The sequence below is a fragment of the Lactuca serriola genome, chromosome 1 (genome assembly GCF_051521515.1).
Source record: "Lactuca serriola cultivar US96UC23 chromosome 1, Lser_US96UC23_V15, whole genome shotgun sequence".
NCBI classification, from domain to species: Eukaryota; Viridiplantae; Streptophyta; class Magnoliopsida; order Asterales; family Asteraceae; genus Lactuca; species Lactuca serriola.
The window spans coordinates 25,948,536-25,972,680 of record NC_136408.1 but is presented as its reverse complement, the minus strand read 5'-3'; the positions used below and the strand labels follow the sequence as shown (position 1 = coordinate 25,972,680).

At 37.9% G+C, this 24,145-nt stretch overlaps 1 protein-coding gene across 1 annotated transcript; it reads left to right on the top strand.

Annotated features, from left to right (window-relative positions):
• Positions 1-22,318: 22,318 nt before the first annotated feature.
• Positions 22,319-23,614, top strand: LOC145077685 (putative carboxylesterase 2). Its single transcript, XM_079023015.1, has one exon. The coding sequence runs from the start codon at positions 22,393-22,395 to the stop codon at positions 23,359-23,361; it is 969 nt and encodes a 322-aa protein (XP_078879141.1). The 5' UTR covers positions 22,319-22,392; the 3' UTR covers positions 23,362-23,614.
• Positions 23,615-24,145: the final 531 nt, after the last annotated feature.

The window sequence follows — 24,145 nt, the reverse complement described above, 5'->3', positions numbered from 1 at the left end:
CATAGGCGATGACCTTACCTCGTTGCATCAAGACACAACCGAGCCCTTGATTCGATGCATCGCAGTATACAACAAAATCTTCTGTTCCTTCGGGGAGGGATAATACTGGTGCGGTGCATAGGGCTCGCTTCAGGGTCTGGAATGCCTTCTCCTGTTTCTCTTCCCAGTCGAATGTTACGCCCTTCTGTGTCAACATGGTGAGAGGTTTCGCAATCTGAGAGAAGTTTTGAATAAATCTGCGGTAGTAGCCAGCAAGGCCTAGAAATTGACGAATTTCTGTAGGCGTCTTTGGTGCTGACCAGTTCTCAATAGCTTTAATTTTGGAGGGATCCACGTGAATTCCTTCTTCACTAACCACGTGTCCTAAGAATTCAACTCTTCGGATCCAAAACTCGCACTTAGAGAACTTCGCATATAACTTCTCAGATCATAGTGTTTCCTGGACTCGTCGTAGATGATCCTTGTGTTCTTCCTCGATTCGAGAGTAGACGAGTATATCGTCAATAAAGACGATGACGAATTTATCCAAGTATGGACGACACACTCTATTCATCAAGTCCATGAACACTGCAGGTGCGTTAGTCAGTCCAAAGGGCATCACCACGAACTCGTAGTGCCCGTAACGGGTTCGGAAAGCTGTCTTCGGAACATCCTCCTCAAGCACCCGTAACTGGTGCATGGTACCCGGACCTAAGATCAATCTTGGAAAAATAACTTGCCCCTTGTAGTTGGTCGAATAGGTCGTCGATACGAGGGAGAGGGTAGCGATTTTTGACCGTGAGTTTGTTGAGTTCCCTATAATTGATGCAAATACGGAAAGATCCGTCTTTCTTCTTTACGAATAGGACCGGAGCTCCCCAGGGTGAGAAGCTCGGCCTTATAAAGCCCTTGCTGAGCAACTCGTTAAGTTGACCGGATAGTTCTTGCATCTCGGCAGACACTAAACGATAGGGCGACTTAGCTACGGGGATAGCCCCTGGGACTAGGTCGATTCTGAACTCAACCTGACGTTTGGGAGGTAGACCTGGAAGATCCTCTGGGAAGACATCAGGGAAATCGCATACAATGGGGATGTCTTTCGGATTTTTCGCTTTCTGGCTTGTGTCGACGATGTGAGCAAGAAAGGCGCGATATTCCTTACGCAAGTGTTTCTGGGCCTGAATACTAGAGATGATACGAAGGCTCGTACCGGGTTTGTCTACATAGATCAATAGAGTCTCGTGATTCGGGAGATTCAGGCGAATGGCTTTGTCAAAGCATAGGATATCGGCGCGATGAAGACTCAACCAGTCCATACCAACAATGACATCGAAATTCTTGATTGAGACTGGTATAAGGTCAATTGGAAATGAGTGATCGTCTAACGTGAGGGTGCAACCTATGTAGATTTCGTTGGAGCTTTCGGTCTTCCCGTTAGTCATTTCTACGACGAATGTTTCTTTTAGTGGTTGCGGGGATTGTTTGAGTAAGTGTTTAAAGTTTTGGTTTATGAAGCTTCTTTCTGCACCACTATCGAATAAGACACATGCATAAGAGTTGTTGAGAAGAAACGTACCTGTGACTACTATGGGATCCGCCACTGCTTCATTGTGACCAATAGCGAGTAGTCTTCTAGTTCCCCCCAACATTCCCAGCCTTCGGACATTTTTTCTTGAAATGACCAGCTTCACCGCAGCCATAACAAGTCTGGGTCACTCCCGAACCGGGAACTTGCGAGATAGGTTTGGGAGGGCCCCTGCAAAATCGGACAGTATGGCCCTTCCGGCCGCAGTTGGAACACTGCAATTCACGTCATGGGCCGTTGTGGTGGTAAGGGCACTTGGGACATTTGGGCAGATTACCAACATAAGCTTTTGTCGGTGCAGGAGTGGCTGGAGTGGTGGCAGCATGGACCGCCACAATTTGCTGGTCCTTGGACTGGGCTTGAGTTTTCTTGCCTTTCTTCTTATCCCAACGCTTTCTCTTTCTGTCAGCTGAATCGGGTGGTGCAGTGGCAGTTGTGGTTGCTGTTGCTGGAGTGGAAGAGACTTCATGATTGATTAGACTCTTGGCCAATTCTTTGGCGCTGTCAAAAGTGGTAGGGCGTGAGGCTAGAACGTTTCCTTGATACGGAGGCATTACACCCCAAATGTATCGTTCGATCTTCTTGCTTTCAGAAGGGATCATGTTGGGACACATAGCCGCCATGTCGCAGAACCTGGCCGTGTAAGCTGTTATGTCAGTCCCTTTCGTCTTGAGGTTCCAGAGTTCCTCCTCAAGTTTCTGAATTTTGCCCCTAGGGCAGTACTCCCCTCTCATGAGGTTTTTCAGAGTGTCCCAGCCCATAGCATTGGCTGTTACCAAGGAGAGTGCACTGACATGGTTGTTCCACCATGTCAAGGCCCTGTTAGTGAGGGTGGCAGTAGCAAACTTGATTTTGCTCTCTTCGGGGCAAGAGCATATTTCAAAGACAGCTTCGGTTCTTTCAAACCACTGAGACAACGCTAGAATTCCTCCGGTACCATCGAAGAAGGTAGGTTTGCAGTTCATGAAGTCCTTATAAGTGCATCCCTGCACTCTTTGATGGACTTCACCAAATCTAGAGTTGCCACCGCTCGCATCACCAGAGTTCATTTGAGTCATGGCTGCTGTCACAGCTGCAGTCATAGCCGTTTGGAACAGCACTGGATCAGACTGCGGAGGAGGAGGTGGTGGAGGAGGAGTTTGAGTTGCCGGTCTTCCTTTGTTTGGACGCTTTCATGGAGGCATCTTTCACTGGAAGATCATAGAAATGATAGCAATAGTAAGAGTCTATTGCAAATATGAATAGAGTGTTTCATGGATTAAATCAACATAATCCAAAGATCAGAATGAGAGTCATAGTAATAGAGTAGTTAACTGCCAATTTACTGGTATTAATGATGTAATACAAGTTCATGAAAAATGACCTAACAGTAGGTCTTACATCAAACCATAAGGAAAATGTTGGCAATCTAGAGGTTTAATTAGAGTACTTTTAAGCTAGGAATGTTTACAGACAAGTGATCTACGAAACATAGAGAGGGAAGGCTAGTCCTTTAAACAAAAGAGTGAGGTAACTAGACGTCTTCTACTGGCGACGGTTACTTGTTGGGCGAATCCTCAGATCCGCTAGCTGACGCATAACATCTTGAAGGTGTCGTTCATGAGCCCTTTGACGTGCTCGGAGTTTCCTAACTTCGGCTCAGGATGCAGCTAGCTGTTGCTGCAGAGCCTCGTTGGTCCTCCTTGTCCTGTCCATGGCTTCTTCAAGTTGGCGGATGCGAACAGTGTTGAGATTCGATTTGGCATCCACTTCTACAACTCGACCAATGGCTGCTTGACCCTGCTCGACATTCCTGGCAATCCTTCGGACCATGATGGGCAGAACCCGATCCGCTGATCCTCCTTCGCTTATGTTGTAGAAGCTTCGGTCTCCATTGAAAGGTAAAGGCTGGCCCTGCTCCTCGCTCCATCGGTTCAAGGATATTGCCCACAGGGGAGTGGGACCCTGAAATGTCGGACGGGGGTTAGGGTTCGGAGCTTCAGGAGGTAGGTTGTTAACTTCTGGCTCGGAGTTGGATCTATCCGAAAAGCCTTCTGCTCGGTGGTCATCTAGAGGGATCTGGTGATCATCGTCTGACTCTTCGTCGAGCCATCCTCCATTGCCCTGGTTTGGGTAGTATGGATCGCCGGGAAGGTGGAAGCCATCCATGATATCTACGCGAGAAAAGGGGAAAGGAAGATTAATAGACGTACTAACCTAAAATACTTATAATGTGATCGTCACGACTTAGACCAATACTTGCATGATGCATACTAATTACATGTGAACGGGGCAGGATAGTCCGTCGAATAAGTGACCCTAACTCTAAATCCACAACCAAACAAAGAACAGGAAGTAAAGCAAAGATCACAGATTCTAAGTCTATAACGCCATAATCACAGGTAACCGGAAAGTACCCATTTAGCAACTATTGCTCCACTAGTAACGACCCTTTTTAGTTCTCACATCTGTATATTTTGGAGGTACAGAATACTTCTATAGTATTCTTATGCTAACGTTATTGTGGTAGTGTTGGTAAGTTTTAGACTTGTTGCAACACCACAACCAAACTTAGGCACATGCTAGTCACTCCCAGGAAAATGTAATTGATCAGGCTACATCCCCCAGATGTGACTATATGTCTCTAAGACCAATTGTGCTGTCTAACAATTTTAATACTTTTGTTCTGTTCTAGTGCGATACTGACTTCTGTGTTTTATAGAGGTGTGTATATATACTTAGTTAAATCTTTTAAATACTTAAAAGTATATATTCTTGGTCAGAGTGTTTTAGTCCCGAAGTGTTTATAGTTCGTATATCTTTTATAGGTTGATATACTTGATTCACTATAAACAATGCTCTGATACCAATCTGTCACACGCCAAAACCGATAACGGCGGAATACGTTTCAGGGTGGAGGACGTCATGTACAGTATCATCACAACTGCATAATAGTAAAAACAAGAAACATACAACCATTACATTACATAGAGAGTTTAATTACAAGTGTGTTCTGTAAAGTTTCAATAGACACCAAAAGTAATACAAAAATAAGAGATGGATCTGGTATGCTCCATCTTCTCCAAAATGTTGCACCTGTACCTGTCTATCTTTGACCTGAGGATACAAGTTATTTTGAAAACGAGTATCAGCATAAAGCTGGTGAGTTCATAAGAATTTAGTGTGAATTTTGTATAAAATGTATTAAGAATATATAGTGTGAAAAACTGCAATTTACATTTATAAGTAGTAGAAAACCCTAGAAAATCCTATATTTTCCAGAAAATACGTCGTAAATGAAAAACTCTAAGTTGCATGTAAGTTTTACCATTGAAAACTGTTTGTTGTAAAAGTGTGGTACTAAATCTCCAGTATGTAGTATAGATAGAGGAAAAGTTATGCCTGTTGACAGTAATAGTGGTGCGATCTTCCATTAGTAATAGATACTTATTTACTTCGGGATATTAACTGAGACTTTAGTCTTAGTATTTTAGTGTGGATATAGTGTATTCCTTTTATGTGATCAATAGTGTGAGCAATAGAGGATCCCATGACCTTCCCAGTCATACATAGTGTAGTGAAGTAGTGCCATCCCTGGGCCTGCTCGGCTCGGACTGAGGTTAACAGTCGGGATATAATAGTGTCTGCCCCGTATAGATCTATACATGTAGCGTCGCCTTCCTTCTGGAAAGCTCTGGTCACGGTGTGTAGCGCGTAGAGTGTCTTGTAGAGAATTTGTGTGTTATACTCTGGGTTAGTGCTTTCTCTTGTAATATATTGTAGTAGTCTTTTGTATAGTTCATAAAGTGTTCTCTTATTCATGTATCATCTTGTAGTAGTATGAATTATAGAGTGTATCGTAGTAGTAGTAACGAGTAGTAGTGACCTTAACTATACCTATTATAGTTAACTTAGTGTGTATGGTTCTTGGCAAATATATGACCGAGACATCGAATGAGATGAAAATGTTCGTATCTAACACCAATATACATGATATATAACTAAGAAATCAACGACAGTCGGACGGATAACTAATACCCTAAGCCCACATCAAACAAGAACAGGAAATAAGGCGAGCTATCAGTCCTAAGCCCTTCAAGTCTTACTTATATAAATATATTAGTGGAGATATCTTTTATAAGAAAATTAATTTAATAAAAATCTTAACGAAAGAAAGCATTTAGAAATTAGTTTATTTTTCCATAAAAGTTTTGAAAACTTAAAGTTCTTTTATAAAGCGTAGTGATAAATCACATGTGATTTGAACTACGGATAGTAAATCACATGTGATTGATTTCCATAAAAATGTATATTTGACTTGTTCCCCCCCCCCCCTAAAACATATGAAAACATTAGAAAGGTTCATTAAGGGGTATGAACTCACCTGAAATCGAGTAAATCGGGTAATTCGGGTGAAGGCGTCGGTTGAGCGTTTGGTGTCAATTAAGGACTTGTACACCTTTTAAGACCCTATTAACATATGAGATATGTGTTTTACAAGAAATTAGTCACTTATACTTTTTATTAAAACATTTACATATCCTATAATTGATTCGAGGTCTTATGGATTAGAAGTGGTTCTCGGGGATTGTACAAGACCAAAAGGGGGTACTAGGTAGTCCAAGAGTTTACTCCCTTGGAGTTTACGGCCCAAAGGCCACTCCTTGGGAGTTTACGGCCGTAAGCCTCATGGCTTGGCCGTGAACTCTTGTTTACTCCCGAATCTTTGATGTTAAGGTCCTTATTTCATCCCAATAATTTTCTAGTGAAGGTTTAGGGCTTTTTAGGGGTTTAAACCCTCATTTGATGAGGTTTGGGGGAGTTTACAGTCCTAGCTGATGCTTGGGCCGTAAACTCTAAATTACCCCTCAAAATGTGATGTTTAATGGTCCCAAACTCGAAATGGAATTTCCTAAAATCATATCCCAAGCCTAAACATGCATTGGAAGGGTTTTTGGGGCATTTTACATGGAAAAAGGGTGTTTACGGCCTAAGCATGTGCTTGGGTCGTAAACCCTCCTTAATGCCCTAAAACTTATGGTTTTGATGCTCAAAAAATCCTAGGTAAAACCCCTAACTAGTATCCAAGCTTAAAAGAAGGAAATTTGGGACTTTTTGGCACATTTTGGGTGTTTACGGCCTAAGGAGGTTCTTAGGCCGTAAAATCCCTTTTGATGGCCATATTGTGTGATTTTTGAGCTAATTCAATCATAAATGATATTTAGGACAAGTTAGGGTAGAAGATCTTACATTTTGGAGGCGGGATTTGCGGTTTTTGAAGTCGGGAACGAGCTAGAGAGAGAAAGTAGTGAGAGAGAGGAGTTTGAGTGGTAAAAGAGTTCAAGGAAGTGTTACCCTTCCTTATATAGGTCTCGGGTGTTGCACCCGGTACACGACTACCCGATGCTAAAGTTTAACGGGGTTTAAACTTTTTACCCGGGTTAAGTGGTTGAAAAATAATATAACTTTATTTCGTTAAATGGGACTAACATTAATGAGTTATATTTATTTTTACTAAAATAATAATCACATATGAAATATAAATAAATAATTAAATATTTATTTATTATACGGCTCCAAATTACGGAACTTTTATAAATGACATATTCCGTTAGCGGAAACGGAATTATATAACGGATTTAACGTTGGGTTGTCACATATGCCGAGGTAATGAATGGTTCAATTTTATTGGCAGTTCAGGCTCCTGTGTTTTGGTGTGGTTCTATTCGTGTGGGGTCAGGCAAGTATGGGGTTTCAGATTTTCAGACGGATTTCATTATATAATTGGTCAAGGAGTTCATCAGATGGTTAGATTAGGGTGGGCCAGTTCGTAAAGCCATGGGAAGACCACAACATGCATGGAACCAAGAAGTGGTAGGTCGTTGCAGGCCGGTTGTGATATAAGACTACAGTTGGTCTTGTTGCATTCACTTTTAGCATTGGATTTGGTGGCGCCAGGTTTGTCGGCCTGTTATGATCAGTTGGAGCCATAAGTGGTGAGATAGCTTGGGGGCAATTATTGTTAGATGATGCCTTCATTCGGAAGTCACATGGGGTGATTATGTGTGTCTTTTGACTCAGCAATTGGGCTGGAATCCGGTGTTTCAGTTAGAGGCATACAAGTTGGGACTAGGGAGCTCCGGACTACTTTGGAAGGCAGCTAGGGGGCAGCGAGTTATGTGAAGATGTTATTAGTGATTTGGGACTCGTGCATGGAGTAGCTTGTTATTTGGAAAATATAGTAAGACATTTTCAGCTTCAATTGTATAATCTCAGAGTAAATGATTTGAACCTATTGCACAACTCTCGTCTGATTCTAACCGTTGCAGGGATGAGTCCTCTACTCGAAGGATTATCTGAGTTTTTTTGTCAAGTGTAAGCGTTTTGCGACAATAATGGTCATTGATTCCGTTTACATTAGAAGCATCAAGTCGATCAAGGGTTGGAAGCATTCTGATTAAGTCTGGATTTTAATGAGATTTTGGCATGGAAGGGGTTCTATGTGGGTGGTCTGTCGGGGAGACAGACCAATTCGAGATTTCAGGTTTCAGGTATAGTAGGGCTAGTTATCTGCATGGGATTATGGATTCGTCTCCTTCGGGTTTGGAGAGTTTTGCTAAGGTTGGGTTCGATAGTCTTGGGGAGGCCATTATATGCTTGGGGATGTGGTTGCGCTCTTCAGGCTGTCTGGCACGCCTGGGATGGTAAGGAACGATTTCGAGGACGGAATCTAATTCAGGTGGGGGAGAGTTGTAACACCCGGAATCCTAAGGATCAATTTTTGGGAATAAATCCTATTTTGAGGTTTGAACATGGCGTGTTGGAGGAACCAACACGATGTGTCTAGTTAAGGAAACATGCAGTTCTCATTAAGGTTAACACGACGTGTTGGTGTCTAAACACGACGTGTTGGAAGCTGCGAAGGAAACCCTAATTTTAGGGCGTTGCACCCTATATAATGGCCACTGGCATCCTTACCAGCCTCTATTGCTACTAAACTAAGTCTCATGGTGGCGTTCTTGATCTAGGATGAAGTTCTTGGTGCTAATTTTTGGCCTTTATGAAGGAAGAGGAGATCTTGAAGTTGACTTGCTTGGTAGATTGGCTATGGATCCAGAATTATCTCCTTTTGTACAAGCTTTCTAAGGTATCAAGTTTGAACCTTGACTTATAGATGTTTAGATCTCCACATAATGTGCTTTGTTGTGATTTGTTAAGGGCTTGTTATTCCAAATCTGAGTTTGTATTGGACTCCTTGAGCATAAAGAAGCAAGCTTTATGAGATATTTGGTTTCATGCGTGCATTAAGTCACTTATGAAGTCTCTTTTAAGCTTAAGAGCTTCATTCATGCATGCATAAGTGTAAAGTTGGCAACTTTACGTGGTTTTCCAGCTCAAGGAAGCCAGATTTATGTTTTGGGGTTATGCCTTCAAAGATTAAGTGCTTAATGGTTAAGCCCTTACACTATCAAGCCTTATGGTTGGGTTTTGGACCCTTTTTGGTAGTCTCTATTGGTAAAGATAGAAACTTTACCCTTCTAAGTCTCATTTTGGCCTAGATTTGAGCTTTGGAGCTCTTGGAATCAAAGAAAGTAGCTTAATGTATTAAGCTGTTGGAATTCAGGCAAACACGACGTGTTTGCAAGTCAACACGGTGTTGGCTGGGATTTTTACCGACTGTGTGGATGATAGCAAAGCACGACGTGTTGGCAAGTCAACACTGGATGTTTAGTCAACATGGACTATTGAATTTGACTTTGACCAAAAGTTTGCCAGGGTTGTCCATGGGATATTTTGGGCCTTGGTTTAGGGCTAACTTATGAAGAGGGTAAAAAGGTCTTTTACCCTAGTTCAGACACTTAGTTTGACTCGGATCCGATTATTGATGGATGGTTAACTTGTGATTGATAGCGCGAGGATTCTTGCTGACTATCAATAAGAGATTATTTCTGTGGGATTTAGCAGTGCGATGTGAGTTTCCTCACTGGGCTTAGTGGGTTGAAGGCACCAATGCCGGCCCATGATTATGCAATGTTAGAATGCTAGTTGTAAGTGTGAAACTTACAGGTGTTATGTGCCTATATGCTTACCGGGCAGGGCCCGATGTTGGGCGGGGACCGATGACTATTTTGTATGTTATGTATCATTGTGATTATCGCATGGGTATATGTTTACTTGATATATGCTATATGATATATATGTATGTCGGGTGGGGCCTATTATGTGTTTATTTATGTATGTGTGGTATGTGGTATCTTGGGGAACTCACTAATATTTGTGGTTACAGTTTTCAGTTTATGTTTCAGGTTCTTTGGTTTTCTATTGGAAGAGCTTGGGACGATTGCAGTTCACACACCATATGGTTCCGCATTCTATGAATTACTCTGATTCGATGATGTTTTGATAAATCTCGATTAACTTGGTTTTATGAAAGTGTTATGTATTAACGATTTATTAATCTAAAAACGAAAATTTTATGTCATTATTTTGGGACGTTACATTGTTCTTTTATTAGAATAAACTCATGATGAAAAGTTTTTTGTTCGATTTTATTAGCTTTTAGTTTTTAGCTTAAACACAAAGTTTTAAATCCAAAAGCTATTTCAAATAACGTTCAACAAAAAAACTATTTTGTATTTTTTTTTCAAATTGACTTAAATACCATTTTTTTAAAATTATATTTCTAGTATTATATTTTACAAAGATATAATTTTATGTCAATTTTACATATTTAAAAGCTTTTTGATATTTTACCAAACACTTATATACAAAATAAAAGCTATTAAATTCGATTGACATTTTTTAAACTTTTTGACATGTAGAAATCTTTATACAAAGCATTCATCACATTTTAGTTTACAAGAATTGGTTGTGTCTACAAAAAAAATGTAAAAATATATCATTCGATTTGGTAAAAACATTTATTTTGTTCAACCTTTTTAATAGGACGATACAAACATGTACTATTTCTATGACATTCTGTTAGATTAACCGATTTATTACAAGATGAAATCTAGGTTAATTTTAGTTTTAGGGGTATTTTAGGAAACATTTATTTTATGCAATTTTTGTGTTAGAGTAGGAGTCTAGTTTATTAGTATACTAGGTGAATATCCGCGCGTTGCGCAGAATAAAATTAAAACTTTTGGTAATCTTATGTTATTGAAAATATTTATATCATTTATATTAAATATAAAATAATGATTATTACATTTAGTTTATATAAAATTATAATTATTTTGAACAATAGATAAATTAACGCTTATTAAAATCATATCATTTAATGGTTTCAACTTGTATTTTACATGTGTTTAAAATTAGTAAAATTTGTCAACTATTTTAACTTACTACTGTTATGATTTATTATTATTCTTTTTAACTTAACGATGTTTTAATTTCATCATGATGAGTATTTAAATTATCAACAACTGTTTATAATGTAACATAATTTAATTTCTAAATTTCTATTATATTTAACTATTATTATTATAAATTAATTTAAAAACAACCGAACTGAATTTTAGTTATTATAAAATATAGTTTTCAGACACCTTTTAGTTAATTCGATTCATCAATTTAGGTTCTTTAATATTTATTATATTTAATGTTTTCCTTTTAACTATGTTAAAAAATATATATTGAATTTTTTAAAACATTATTTGATATTTTACTTTTGGTTTTAAATTTTCCACTAAATCTTTAAGCTTATTTGATATATTAATGTATGTTATTTATTTAACTATATATTGAATTTAACAAATTAAGTATATTATATTGATAAACCATACATTCTTCCATTTATGATAATGTTTACAACTAAAAACATATTTAAGTTAACAAATTAAATATATTGTACGGAAATATGAAAAGTTGGGAGTTTCAAATGAATGTGGTGAAAGAAGAAATGTTTCCTTTATAATATAGTACTAGGCGAATGTCCGCGCGTTGCGCAGAAGCATCTATATAACTGAAATCTTTATATGTTTTTTTTAAATATAACAATAATGTTATTGTTAAATTTGATATAATAAATCATATACTAAGAAGATATAATATATTGATTATTTTGAAGAGTAAATTACACGAATGGTCCGTATGTTTGGGGTGATTTGCATGCTTGGTCCCTAACTTAATTTTTTAACTCGGAAGGACACTACTATTTGTTTTTGTTATGCGCTTTGTCGCTACTGTTTGTTTTTTGTTACGCGTTTGGTCTCTGTCTTATCTAAAAAGACTATTATTTAAATAGGGAAATATTATGGGGTATGTAATGTAAGGTGAACGGGTGAGGTTGGGGGTGTGTTTATTTAAATAAATTAGAAAATCAAGGGAAAAAATAGTCTTTTTATATAAGCCAGGGACCAAGTGCTTAATAAAAACAAATAGTAGGAACCTTCTGAGTTAAAAAAAATAAGTCAGGGACCAAACATGCAAATTACTCTAAACCATAGGGACCATTCATGTAATTTACTCTATTTTGAATTATATGATAATATATACATCTATTAAAACTGCATAATCTCAATCTTTTGAATGACCTCTACCCACCGGTTACTCATGAATAAAATAAAATATAATATATAGTTTAATGTTATTTATAGTTGTAGTTATTATTAATTATTTTTTTAAAATTTATTTGCTTAACTTTTTAATTTCTATCATTGTAATTATTTAAAACATCAAACAATTTTTTTTTGATTTTAAAGGTAACAATATAATCATTTATATATAGTTATTTTTAACTATTGTTAATGTAAGTTATTTTGAACTAATTATTTGAAAACTTTTAACGATTATAAAAATATCTTTATGAAATATTTTAGCTAAATTGATATTAAAATTTAGTTTTTACATTTAGCACTATAATTTATCATTTTTAACTATTCACAAAATATTCTTTGAGTTTTTTAAGTGTAACTGAAATTTATATTGAAGTTGACCCTGTAATGTTATATTTAAATTAACAATTTAAGTATTTTGTCAATAATGTTCAAAAATTTATGACTTTAAATTGATAATGGTTTGCATACAACAACATATTATATCAAATAAATTAAGTATAATATGTTAAAAGTTAAAGACATAACTTTATAAGTAGAACTAAAAATATTATTTTAATAATGAAATTTAATTTATTTATAAATACACTTTAGGTTTGATACTTATTTAACCTTATTAACCAACTTATAATCATTATTAGAAAGACACTATAATTTATCACTTTTAACTATTTACAAAATATTATTTCGGTTGTTTAAGTTGAACAAAAATTTATATTTAAGTTAATCCTGTAAGATTATATTTAAATTAACAATTTAAGTATTTTATATAAATTGGTCAAAAGTTGTAGCTTTAAAATGATAATGATTTACATACAACAACATATTAGACCTAATAAATTAAGTATAATATGTTAAAAGTTAAAAACATAACTTTATAAGTAGAAGAAAATATATTCTTTTAATATTGAAATTTAGTTTATATATGATTACACTTTAGGTTTTATATTTATTTAACTTTATTAACCAATTTATAATCATTATTAGAAAGAAATTGAAAAGTCACGGAAGTTTCAAATGAATGTGGTGAAAGGAAAAATAAATGGGAGTTTCAAATGAATGTGGTGAAAGAAAAAATGCTAGCTTTATAAGTATATATAATGATAATGATATGATATGATGATAAGGTTAATGTTTAGTATGTTTAAATTAACTTTTTCCAACAATAATATTTACCAAGTAATCCTAGTTCTTGTTATTTTCTTTTTCTTTGTTCAGTCCATACCTCGGGCAACAAGGTAATATCATGTGGTATACTTACACTTGGTATCAGAGCCTAGGGCGGCCGGTTTGAGAGCCGGTTTCAAGAAAACTATAGCCTTTCGCTACAGGACAGACACAACGGGAACCGAGTTCGGTTTAAGATAGTGTGGATTGTTTTTTGGCGCGAGTTGAAGCATCTCAACAGCAGCCCCGATTTTTCTTGATCGGGCTTGTTCTAATGTGGAGTGAGACTAACCATAGGTGCGGAATAAACGGACAGGAAGATGTCAAAGAGGATGGCTTTGATTCGGTTTGTTTTGTGGGTGACAAAAGACGGTAAAGGTGGTTGTGACCTTGTCTTGTTGTTCGGTGGAAAAGTGCTCTCTTAACAAGCTTGATTAAATAGGTCGGGGTATTCAAAGGAGAGAATAGGATGCCGATGGTTAAATAAGGAAGTTCGAATATGTATCAAGTTCCGGTTTTGACTCCAACAAATTATCCGGTGTGGGGAATCAAAGTCAAGTTGATTATGGATGCACACGACATATGTGAGAAGGTAGAACCGAGGGTGTTCATTGGAAGTAGGGGTGCAAACGAGCCAAGCTACTTGCGAGCTACTCGGGATCGGATCGTTAAAAGCTCGACTCGAAATCAATTTTAATAGATCCCGAGCCGAGCTCGAGATTAACATTAAGCTCGTTTATTAAACAAGCTTGAGCTCGAGCCTATGTCATTAAGCTCGATTAGGCTCGCGAGCCTAATCGAGCCTTTGCATTATATAATTTATTATTATTTATATATATTAAAATAAAAACATATTAGGGGAATTATGGATTTAGTATATTGGTAAACGAGCTTCTTAACGAGCTCGAGCCGAGCTTAAGCTTATTTAGGCATGTTAGATAAAAATCGAGTCGAGCCCGAGCTTGTATAATTCTTTATGAGCTTGAGCTGAGCTCAATTCAAGAAAGCTCGAATCGATCCAAGCTCGAGCTTCATATAAATTAAACGAGCCCGAGCCGAGCCTGGCTAGGCTCGGGCTCGACTCGGCTCGTTTACACCCCTAGATGGAAGAATCTCTCGGAATATGATTAATCGGAAAAGGTATGGTTATCAAGACAATAAAGGAATGGAAAAATAACACGGTGTGAACATTATGACATTAGATTTCAAATCGGGTGGCTTTAGATGTCGCCAAGGAAGAGGTCGTCAATCCGAAAAAAGTCAAGATGGTAATGAACGTGTCCAAAGGGATGTCATGTTACATGTTACGTAGGTTGTAAACAATCAAAAGGTAGTGAGGACTTTCAACGTGACCGAGGTGGAGTTCGGGTGTCCAGGAAAGGTCGAGAATCATCTTGGTTGCTGCCTTGGTAAAACTGGTTGCTGGAATAAGGTTCAACAAGATTTTGTGTGGTTCAGTGATGATGATAGAATGTAACACTTATCTGGTATGTACCTTATGGTCCTTTTATTTTTGTAATTGTGCATTTTAGTCCTTGAAGTAGTACGCGGGGCGTACCACTTGGTACGCTTAGCGTGCTATTTGAAAAGCCAGTAAGCGGGGAGTACCTGAGGTAAGTGCTGGAGACATTGAGGACAGAGAGACTTTTCGCAAAGTTCTCCAAGTGTGAGTTCTGGTTGCGTGAGGTGTAGTTTCTGGGGCACCTTGTCAACCAGGATGATATTCTGGCCGATTCAGTCAAGGCTAAGGGTGTGATGCAGTGGGAGGTTCCGGGGTCTCCATATGAGATTTGGAGTTTTCTTGGTTTGGTGGGTTATTATCGGATATTCATCCATGATTTCTCCAAGATAGTTATTCCTTTGACTCGACTGACAAAGAAGACAATTACATTTCGCTGGGGGCCTGAGCAGCAGGCAGCTTTTGAGACTCTTAGACAGTGGCTGTGTGAGACACCGATTTTGACCCTTCCGGAGGGTGTCAATGATTCCGTGGTTTATTGTGATGCTTTGATTTATGGATTAGGAGTGGTGTGGATGCAGAGGGGTCGTGTGATCGCCTACGTCTCGAGGCAGTTGAATCCTCATGAGGTGAATTATCCGATGCATGACTTGGAGTTGGGGGTCGTGGTTTTTGCCCTTAAGATTTGGAGGCATTACCTCTATGGGGTTCGTTGTACCAAATACACGGATCACAAGAGCATGAGTTATTTGATGAATCAGCCGAATTTGAATATGTGGCAGCGCTAGTGGTTGGATGTGATGAAGGACTATGATGGCAAAATCCTTTATCACCCGGGAAAGGCCAATGTGGTGGCCGATGATCTTAGCCGTAAGGCGGTCGCGACTCTAATCATAGATATATGCTTGAGGATGACTTTGATTACTCCACTATTGAAGCAGATCCGGGAGGCACATGTTGAGGCTATGAAGGAAGAGCATCGAAAAAGCAAGTGTATTGTGGTTCAGGTGTCTTCCTTCGAATATGATAGTCGTGGTTTGTTGACTATACATCGACGAGTCTGGGTTCCGTACTGGGGTGGTGTGTGCCAGATTCTGATGGAGGAGGATCACAAGTCGAGATTCTCCATTCATCCCAGGGCGACGAAGATATATAAAGATCTTCTTCCTGATTATTGGTGGCGCTGCATGAAGCGGGATGTGGCATGATACGTGGAGCGGTGCTTGACCTACAGGAAGGTCAAGGCCGAACATCAGCATCCTAATGACAAGATGTAGCCGTTGGAGATTCCTGTATGGAAATGGGAAGACATCACCATGGATTTTATCACGAAGCTTCCTAGGACCGCGCGTGGAGTAGATACGATATGGGTCATTGTGGATCGTTTGACCAAGAGCGCTCATTTCATTCCAATTCAAGAGAGTATTTCTGCAGAAAAGTTGGTCAAGGTTTATATCAGGGAGGTGGTGGCATGTCTTGGGGTGCCGGTATTGGTGGTTTATGGCATGGATGTTCGGTTCACTTCTAGGTTCTGGAAAAGATTTCATGATGAGTTGGGCACTCGTCTTCATTTCAGTACAACTTTCCATCTGCAGACAGATGGTTAAAGCGAGCTGACCATTCAGACTCTCGAGGATATGTTGCATTCTTATATGTTGGACTTTGGTGGGAGTTGGGATACGTATCTTCCGTTAGCAGAATTTTCGTATAACAATAGTTATCATGCTAGAATTGATTGACCTCCTTTTGAGATGCTCTACAGGATGAAATGCAGGACCCTGATTTGTTGGGGCGAGGTCGGTCAGCGAGTTATGTGGAGTACCAAGGTGGTTCTTAAGACCACTGAGTTGATTCAGAAGGTTTGGAGCAAGCTCCAGAAAGCTCAGAGTCGGCGGAAGAGTTATGCCGACAGACGCCAGTCAGACTTAGAGTTCCAGGTGGGAGATATGGTTCTTTTGAAGATGTCACCTAGGAAAGGTTTCATCCAGTTCAGGAAGCGGGGCAAGCTGGGCCCCATATATATTGGTCCCTTCAGGGTTTTGGCCCAGGTGGGCCGGGTTGCGTATCGTTTAGATATTCCAGGCCAGCTCAGTTAGATTCATAGCACGCCTCATTTCTCTCAACTGCGGAAGTGCCTTGTAGATGATTCCGCAGTGGTGCCATTGGAGGATATTCAGGTAGATGACCGCCTGAATTATATTGAATGACCGGTGACGATTCTAGATCGAAAAACGAAAACCTTAATGAACAAGGTAATTGAGTTTGTGAATGTGCAATGGCAGCACCGCAAGGGTTCAGAGTGGACTTGGGAGCCCGAAGATGAGATGAGGGAGCATTACCCAGAGTTAGTTGGAGTAGCGGACTTTGAGGATGAAATATGATTCAAGTGAGGGAGAATTATAACACTAATAATCTGGTATGTATCTTATGGTCCTTTTATTTTTGGAATTGCGCATTTTAGTCCCTGAAGTAGTACGTGGGGCGTACCACTTGGTACGCTTAGCATACTAGTTGAAAAGCTAGTACGTGGGGCGTACCACTTGGTACGCTTAGCGTAGTAGTTGAAAAGTCAGTACACGAGGCGTACCACTTGGTATGCTTAGCGTACTGAGTTGATGGTGAGTTGGGACCCAGGTCACGTACGTTAGGCGTACATATGTGTACTCTAGGCATACATGGACTTTAATGAAACCCTAGTTGGGGGTTTTGCACCCTATATAAACATCATTATTCATTAGGGCTGGTCTCCTTATCAGTCTCTAAAGCCCCAAAAACCCTAGAAACGAGTCTTAGCCTCCATTGTTGAGTGTTTGAGCCTTTGGTGAGAATTTGGTGTTTGTCTTGTGCTTTTTGAATGAGTTGGAGAAGCTTGAAGTTGCTTAGCTTAGAGAGAAGGTCTTGGATCCAGAATCACCACCCTTTTTGCAAAGCTTTTGAGCTCTGGGTTTTGTCAGACCAGCAGTAAGGGATTATCTGTTTGATTCAATAGTGAGAGGTAAGTTTCCTCATTGGATTTAGCGGGTCGAAGGCACCAATGCCGACCCATGATTATGCTATGTTAGTATGCTATCTGTCTGCGAGACTCTCGCATGTGTTATGTGCTTATATGCTTATTAGACAGGGCCCGATGTCGGGCAGGGCCTGGTTACCATTTTGTATGCTATGTATCTTTGTGATTATTGCATGTGTTTACTTGATATATGTTATATGTTATATGTATGTCGGGCGGGGTCCGATTTGTTTACCGAACGAGGCTCGATGCAAGGCGGGGCCTGATGTCGTATGGGGCCCATTATATGTTATTATGTATGATATGTGGTATTTTGGGGAACCCACTAAGCTTTGTGCTTACGATTTTCAGTTTATGTTTCAAGTACTTCTGGTTCCAAGGAGAAGAGCTCGGGTTGACTGCATCGCACACACCACATGAATTATGCTTTTGAGATATCACTCTGATTGTTTTGATGTTGAAATACTTATTTTCATTTGAGTTATATGGATAATGTTTTTGGAATACTACTATATTTAAATTAAAAATGAAATTTCTTGATCATATTTTTGGGACGTTACATAGTATGTGGCTCTCGTTTTCAAATGGTAAACATGGTGTTGCTTAAAGCAACTGTTGTCGACGGGTTTTGCAGGTGAAGCAGCCGATAGGTCGACGATGAACAAATGTTGTGAATGTGGTGGTGTTCGTCGGTGGTTAATGGCGGAGAAACATAGTTATAAGTGATAGGCGTGGACAAACTGATAAGGGGGTGATTGTTATATTAATCGGTTTATTACAAGAGGAAATCTGAGATAATTTTAGTTCTAGGGGTATTTTAAGGAACATTACTTTTATGCAGTTTTTGTGTTAGAGTAGGAGTCGAGTTTTATTAGTAGAAATAATGTTAATGTTTAGGATGTTTAAGTTAACTTTTTCCAGCAATAAAGTTCACAAAGTAATTCCTCGTTTTTGTTCTTTTTTTCTTCTTTGTTCAGTTCATATATTGAACACCAAGATAATATCAGGTGGTAGACATACACGCACTCAAGGTCTGAAACACTTGAAAAATACAAAATCACTTTCTTTTAAATTTGTGCGTTTCAAATGTTTCATTGTAATATATCAAACAATTGGGTGGTAAAAGCCACTGATGAAAATTTTCACTAATTGTTTGATTACAACCCGAAATTTTATTTGTTAAAGATATATCTTAGAAGAAGCTTGTGTAAAATTTTAATTAGACAATTGTTGTTATTATGTCAAATGGATTTTAGTGGCAACTGGACTTTTTTCTTGCCACGTCTTGAATAAATTTCAATTTTGTGTTTTGAAAATAGTGCGGTGCATTTATGAGATTTTGGTAACAAGTTAGAAATTCGTAAGATAGAAGGGACGACTTAGGAGAAGAGTTTCCATAATTCTCCTTACTGTAGGGACCATGCAAAATTTTAATCAACCTTATAACCCCAAAAATGTCTTAGTTTACATATCTTGTATATATATTATGAAAATATGGCATTGACTGACCAATTTAATTATTCAATATTTCTGGATCAATTTACACACCCAATTGGTTGTATTATAATTTCATTTTCTTTTGATATTATTATATAATAGTATATTGCTAAATAAGATTTAAAAAATCATAATTAAAAAAGGGTTAATGATGAAAACTATAGGAATTCCAAAGTAGCAGTTTCGGTGACCAATTTTCTCAAGTAATGCAGGAGAATACTATTAAACCCTTTGGAAAAAATGAATTCTTATGCATCTGTGGTGGCAAATGAGTTGATACTAAGGACATCTATAATTCATTGAACTCTATAGAGTTCAATAGATTGTCACATCATCCGTTAAACATCTATACAATATCATCCGCAACCCATTAAACACCTATTCAATCCTAATCACCACTTTATTCATTCTATTGAACCATGCAATGATCATTTTGTTGGAACTTTGTTAAATGAAAACACTCTCTTTGGGACTTGTCCCACATTGGAAGAAAGAGGAAACTTATACTTCCTTAAAAAGCCTTCTACTAGTTGTTTACTAATTAGATCAAAGGCTTGGACTAGAGGGATTGGGTTGGATTTGGTGATTAGGCTAGTCTAGGGGTGTTAGTGAGCCGAGCTACTTGGGATCGACTCGTTAAAAGCTCGACTCGAGATCGAATTAAACAAGTCCGAGCCGAGCTCGAGCCCAAATATGAGGCTCGTTTATTAAACGAGCTCGAGCCGAGCTTCAGCTAGTGGGCTCGCGAGAGAGTGTGTGTGTGTGTGAGAGAGAGAGAGAGAGAGTGTGTGTGTGTGTATATATATATATATATATATGCTCGTTTAGGCTCGTGAGCTCACTAAATTGTTCACGAGTCGAGCTCGAGCTTGGTTAGGCTAGGCTAGTCAAATTGGTCTTGAAAGCTTATATATATATATATATATATATATATATATATATATATATATATATATATATATATATATATATATATATATATTTAATGGTCAAAGATTGGCATTGGGCCTTGGGGTCTCATTGAATAGTTACAATATATATATATATATATATATATATATATATATATATATATTAATTCCGATTTTGACTTTTATTATATATTAAAAATCTGTTAAATTCGTTTTAACAGTTTTGACAGTTATTTTCGGTTAGTAGTTTTGGAGGGAAAAACCAGTCAATCTATATGTATAAATAGATCACCAAATACCAGAAAATACACACAGATTCCTCATATAATTTCGTACTCCAAATACAATGAAGGGAACATAGAAAATTTCGTCAGAATCAAGAGAAGTTCTTGGTTGATTGTTGTATCCTCTAGATAGATCCCTACCAGGGAAATTTCTGTCTTAGGACACTGCAATTTGCAGGCCTCAATCTACATATTTTCGTTTTTTGTGTTTCTGTTGTAAACATAAACCATCAAGTATGTTTTCTGTAAACTGATTCTTGTATATTTCATATATATATATTTCAATTTCGTTTGTTTTATTTCAATTAATCTTGTTGATTGTATACTTCTGTCATAACACATTTAACTCTTCCATTCAACTCTATTTCATGTCATCATCTACATTTCATTCAACTCTTATTCAATCCTAGTTATCACCATATTCAACTCTTATACTACTTTGCTCTAAAGAAGAATCACGGTATGGGGATTGTCAAGCTATTGAAATAGATGACAATGATCTTTTAAAAGTTGCGAATTCTTCATGTATTGTTTTGGCAAAGATTTGGGATGTTCAGTTCACTTAATTGCAAACATTAGTAAAGTTGTAAAAAAAAAGACTTTGGTGAAGTTGAGGTGCATTACATTGGTGGATTGTGGTTGTGGATAGAACTTAAAACTCGAAGTTCTTGTCTCAAATTCAAACAACACGAAGATACAAAATGGTACTTAGGGAAGGTTAATTTGGATTGAAATTGAGGGGTTACCATTATGTTCATGAACTCCCAAGGGTTTTAAAAAATATCTCATATATTTTACCTTTTATAATAACAACAAAAGCATAGGGGTTTCTTTTTATCTTTTAACCTTTAAAAGAAAAAACAAAAGCCGACAAGTTTCTTTAATAAATAAACATTTTAAAGAAGGGAAATGGACTTAATAAGGTAATTAACTTTTCGATTTGTTCACATCTAGGTAACTATCTTTTTTTGTACACATTTAGGTAACAAACTTTTTGTAAGTGTTCACATATGACCATTATGACTGGCTGTAGCAGGTTATATCCGGTCATAACCAGTCATAATGGTCATATGTGAACACTTCTAAAAAGTTCGTTACCTAGATGTGTTCAAAAAAAGATAGTTACCCAGATGTGAACAAACCGAAAAGGTAACAGTAAAATACGCGAATGGTCCCTGTAGTTTGGGTAATTTGTGCGTTTGGTCCATAACTTATTTTTTAACTTAGATGATCCTTACTATTTATTTTTGTTGTGTATTTGGTCCCTGTGCTACCTCAAAAGATTATTGTGGGACCCAATTTAAATTTCTCAAATGTGGTTTCAGATTTAGGGTGAAGAGATGCAGATATATGAGGTCTATTAATTTTTTTTAATATATAAAAAATAAATACATAAATAAGAAAAAAAAAATAAAAAGGGCACAATAGTCTTTTGAGGTAGGATAGGGACCAAATGCACAACAAAAATAAATAGTAGGGATCATCTAAGTTTAAAAAATAAGTTATGGACCAAACACACAAATTACCCAAACTACAGAGATCATTCGTGTATTTTACTGTTACCTTTTCGGTTTGTTCATATCTGGGTAACTATCTTTTTTTGTACACATCTAGGTAACGAACTTTTTGAAAATGTTCACATATGACCATTATGACTGGTTATGACCGGATATAACCTGCTACAGCCGGTCATAATGGTCATATGTGAACACTTCCAAAAAGTTCGTTACCTAGATGTGTAGAAAAAAAAGATAGTTACCCAGATGTGAACAAACTGAAAAGTTAATTACCTTGTTAAGTCCATTTCCCTTTAAAGAAGTATTCTAAAATATTTTAGTATTTAGGAAGAGAAGCACCAAAGGAGACTTTCCAATGTTTGCTATTTAATGGCCTCCTACTAACACTTTTTTCCCACACCATCTCTTTCACACACACACACACAAACCCGCCGCACAAACAGTCATGGGATCAGTAAGCAAGGAGATACTGCACGACGTTCCTCCATACATAAGAGTCTACAAAGATGGAACCATCGAAAGACTCGTCGGCTTAGACGTTGTTCCTGCATCTTTCGATATCGACACCGGTGTCACCTCCAAGGACGTCGTAATCTCTCCAGAAACCGGTGTCTCCGCCAGGCTCTACCGTCCAACTCTCACCACCGCCTCAGAAAAACTCCCTCTCGTCATCTACTTCCACGGCGGAGCATTCTGCATCGCATCGCCCTTCTATCCCAAGTACCACCAGTCACTTACCAACCTCGTTTCAGAAGCACGTGTCATCGCCGTCTCCGTCGATTACCGGCTCGCACCAGAGCACCCACTTCCGGCAGCCTTCGATGACTCACACGCCGCTCTCCGGTGGGTCTCCTCCCATGCTCCCGGTGGAACCGGGACGGAAGAATGGATAAAAGAAAACGTTGACTTCGACCGTATCTTCCTCGCCGGCGACAGCGCCGGAGCAACCATAGCTCACGACATCGCCATGCGAATAGGATCAAACCCAGACCCGACAATTCCGAAACTTTCGGGTATTATTTTAATAAACCCGTATTTCTGGGGAAAAGAGCCAATCGGGTCAGAGAAAGCGGATCCTGTGAGGAAAGCTATGGTGGACAAATGGTGGGAGTTCGTATGCCCATCGGATTCCCATCTCGGATTAGACGACCCGTTAATCAACCCGCTGAGGGACGGAGCTCCGGATATGTCGGGTCTGGGTTGCGGGCGGGTGATTGTAACCGTTTCTGAGAAGGATATATTAAGAGACAGAGGGTGGGCGTATTATGAAACTCTGGTGAAGAGCAAATGGGAAGGCAAAGTAGAGATGATGGAGATCGAAGGTGAAGATCATGTATTCCATATTTTTGACCCTAATGGGGAAAAAGCCGTAAATATGATGAAAAGGTTGGGTAGTTTTTTAAACCAACAATAAATTTGTCTATTAAGATATATGATCAATTTGATCATTAATTTATCACCTATAAAATTGAAGCCCTTATCGAGTTAGATTAATGACGTGTATTTCATGAAAAAAAGAAGGTAAAAGTCGTCTGTCGTTTCGAGGCTCGAAACTTTCGTCTAATGCTTTATATGATTTGTAATTTATGTTATTAAGTAGTTTGTTGAATGTATTTGTTTAGAATACTATCTAAATTAGAAAGTTTATTGTTGTTCGTTTTTGTTAACGGCTAAACTTTTATACAATTAGCAAGACTTGTAGAAAAATAAAAATCATTACCAATATAAAAGACCAAAGTTTTATAACCAATCAACCAAACTAAGTTTTAATTTAAACATGTTACAAAATAAATTTAACAATTACAAGCTTGTCCAAAGGCTATATTTCCTCTGTTTTTGAGACAAACAAAATTAAATTTATAAAATTCCGAAGCACACAAATTTTTGGAAGAACAATCGCATCAAAACCTACTTTTAGATTTTTATTTAGGCTTGAATAATTAATGTGATTAACACATGAAGAAACCGAAACATTATCAATATCTCACCAAGTCTCCACTTTACCCCAAATAGAAACCATCACATTGCAAGAATTGAACAGATGTTCCAATCATTTTCATACACAAATCTTAAGTTGTGCAAAGAAAAGCAATGGTATCCACTTTCTTTTTATTTAAGTTAACTATTGTCGCTTTTTTAATAAACCAAATTCATGATATCTAATAGAAACGATATTTTTTATTCACCTAACTTATTCT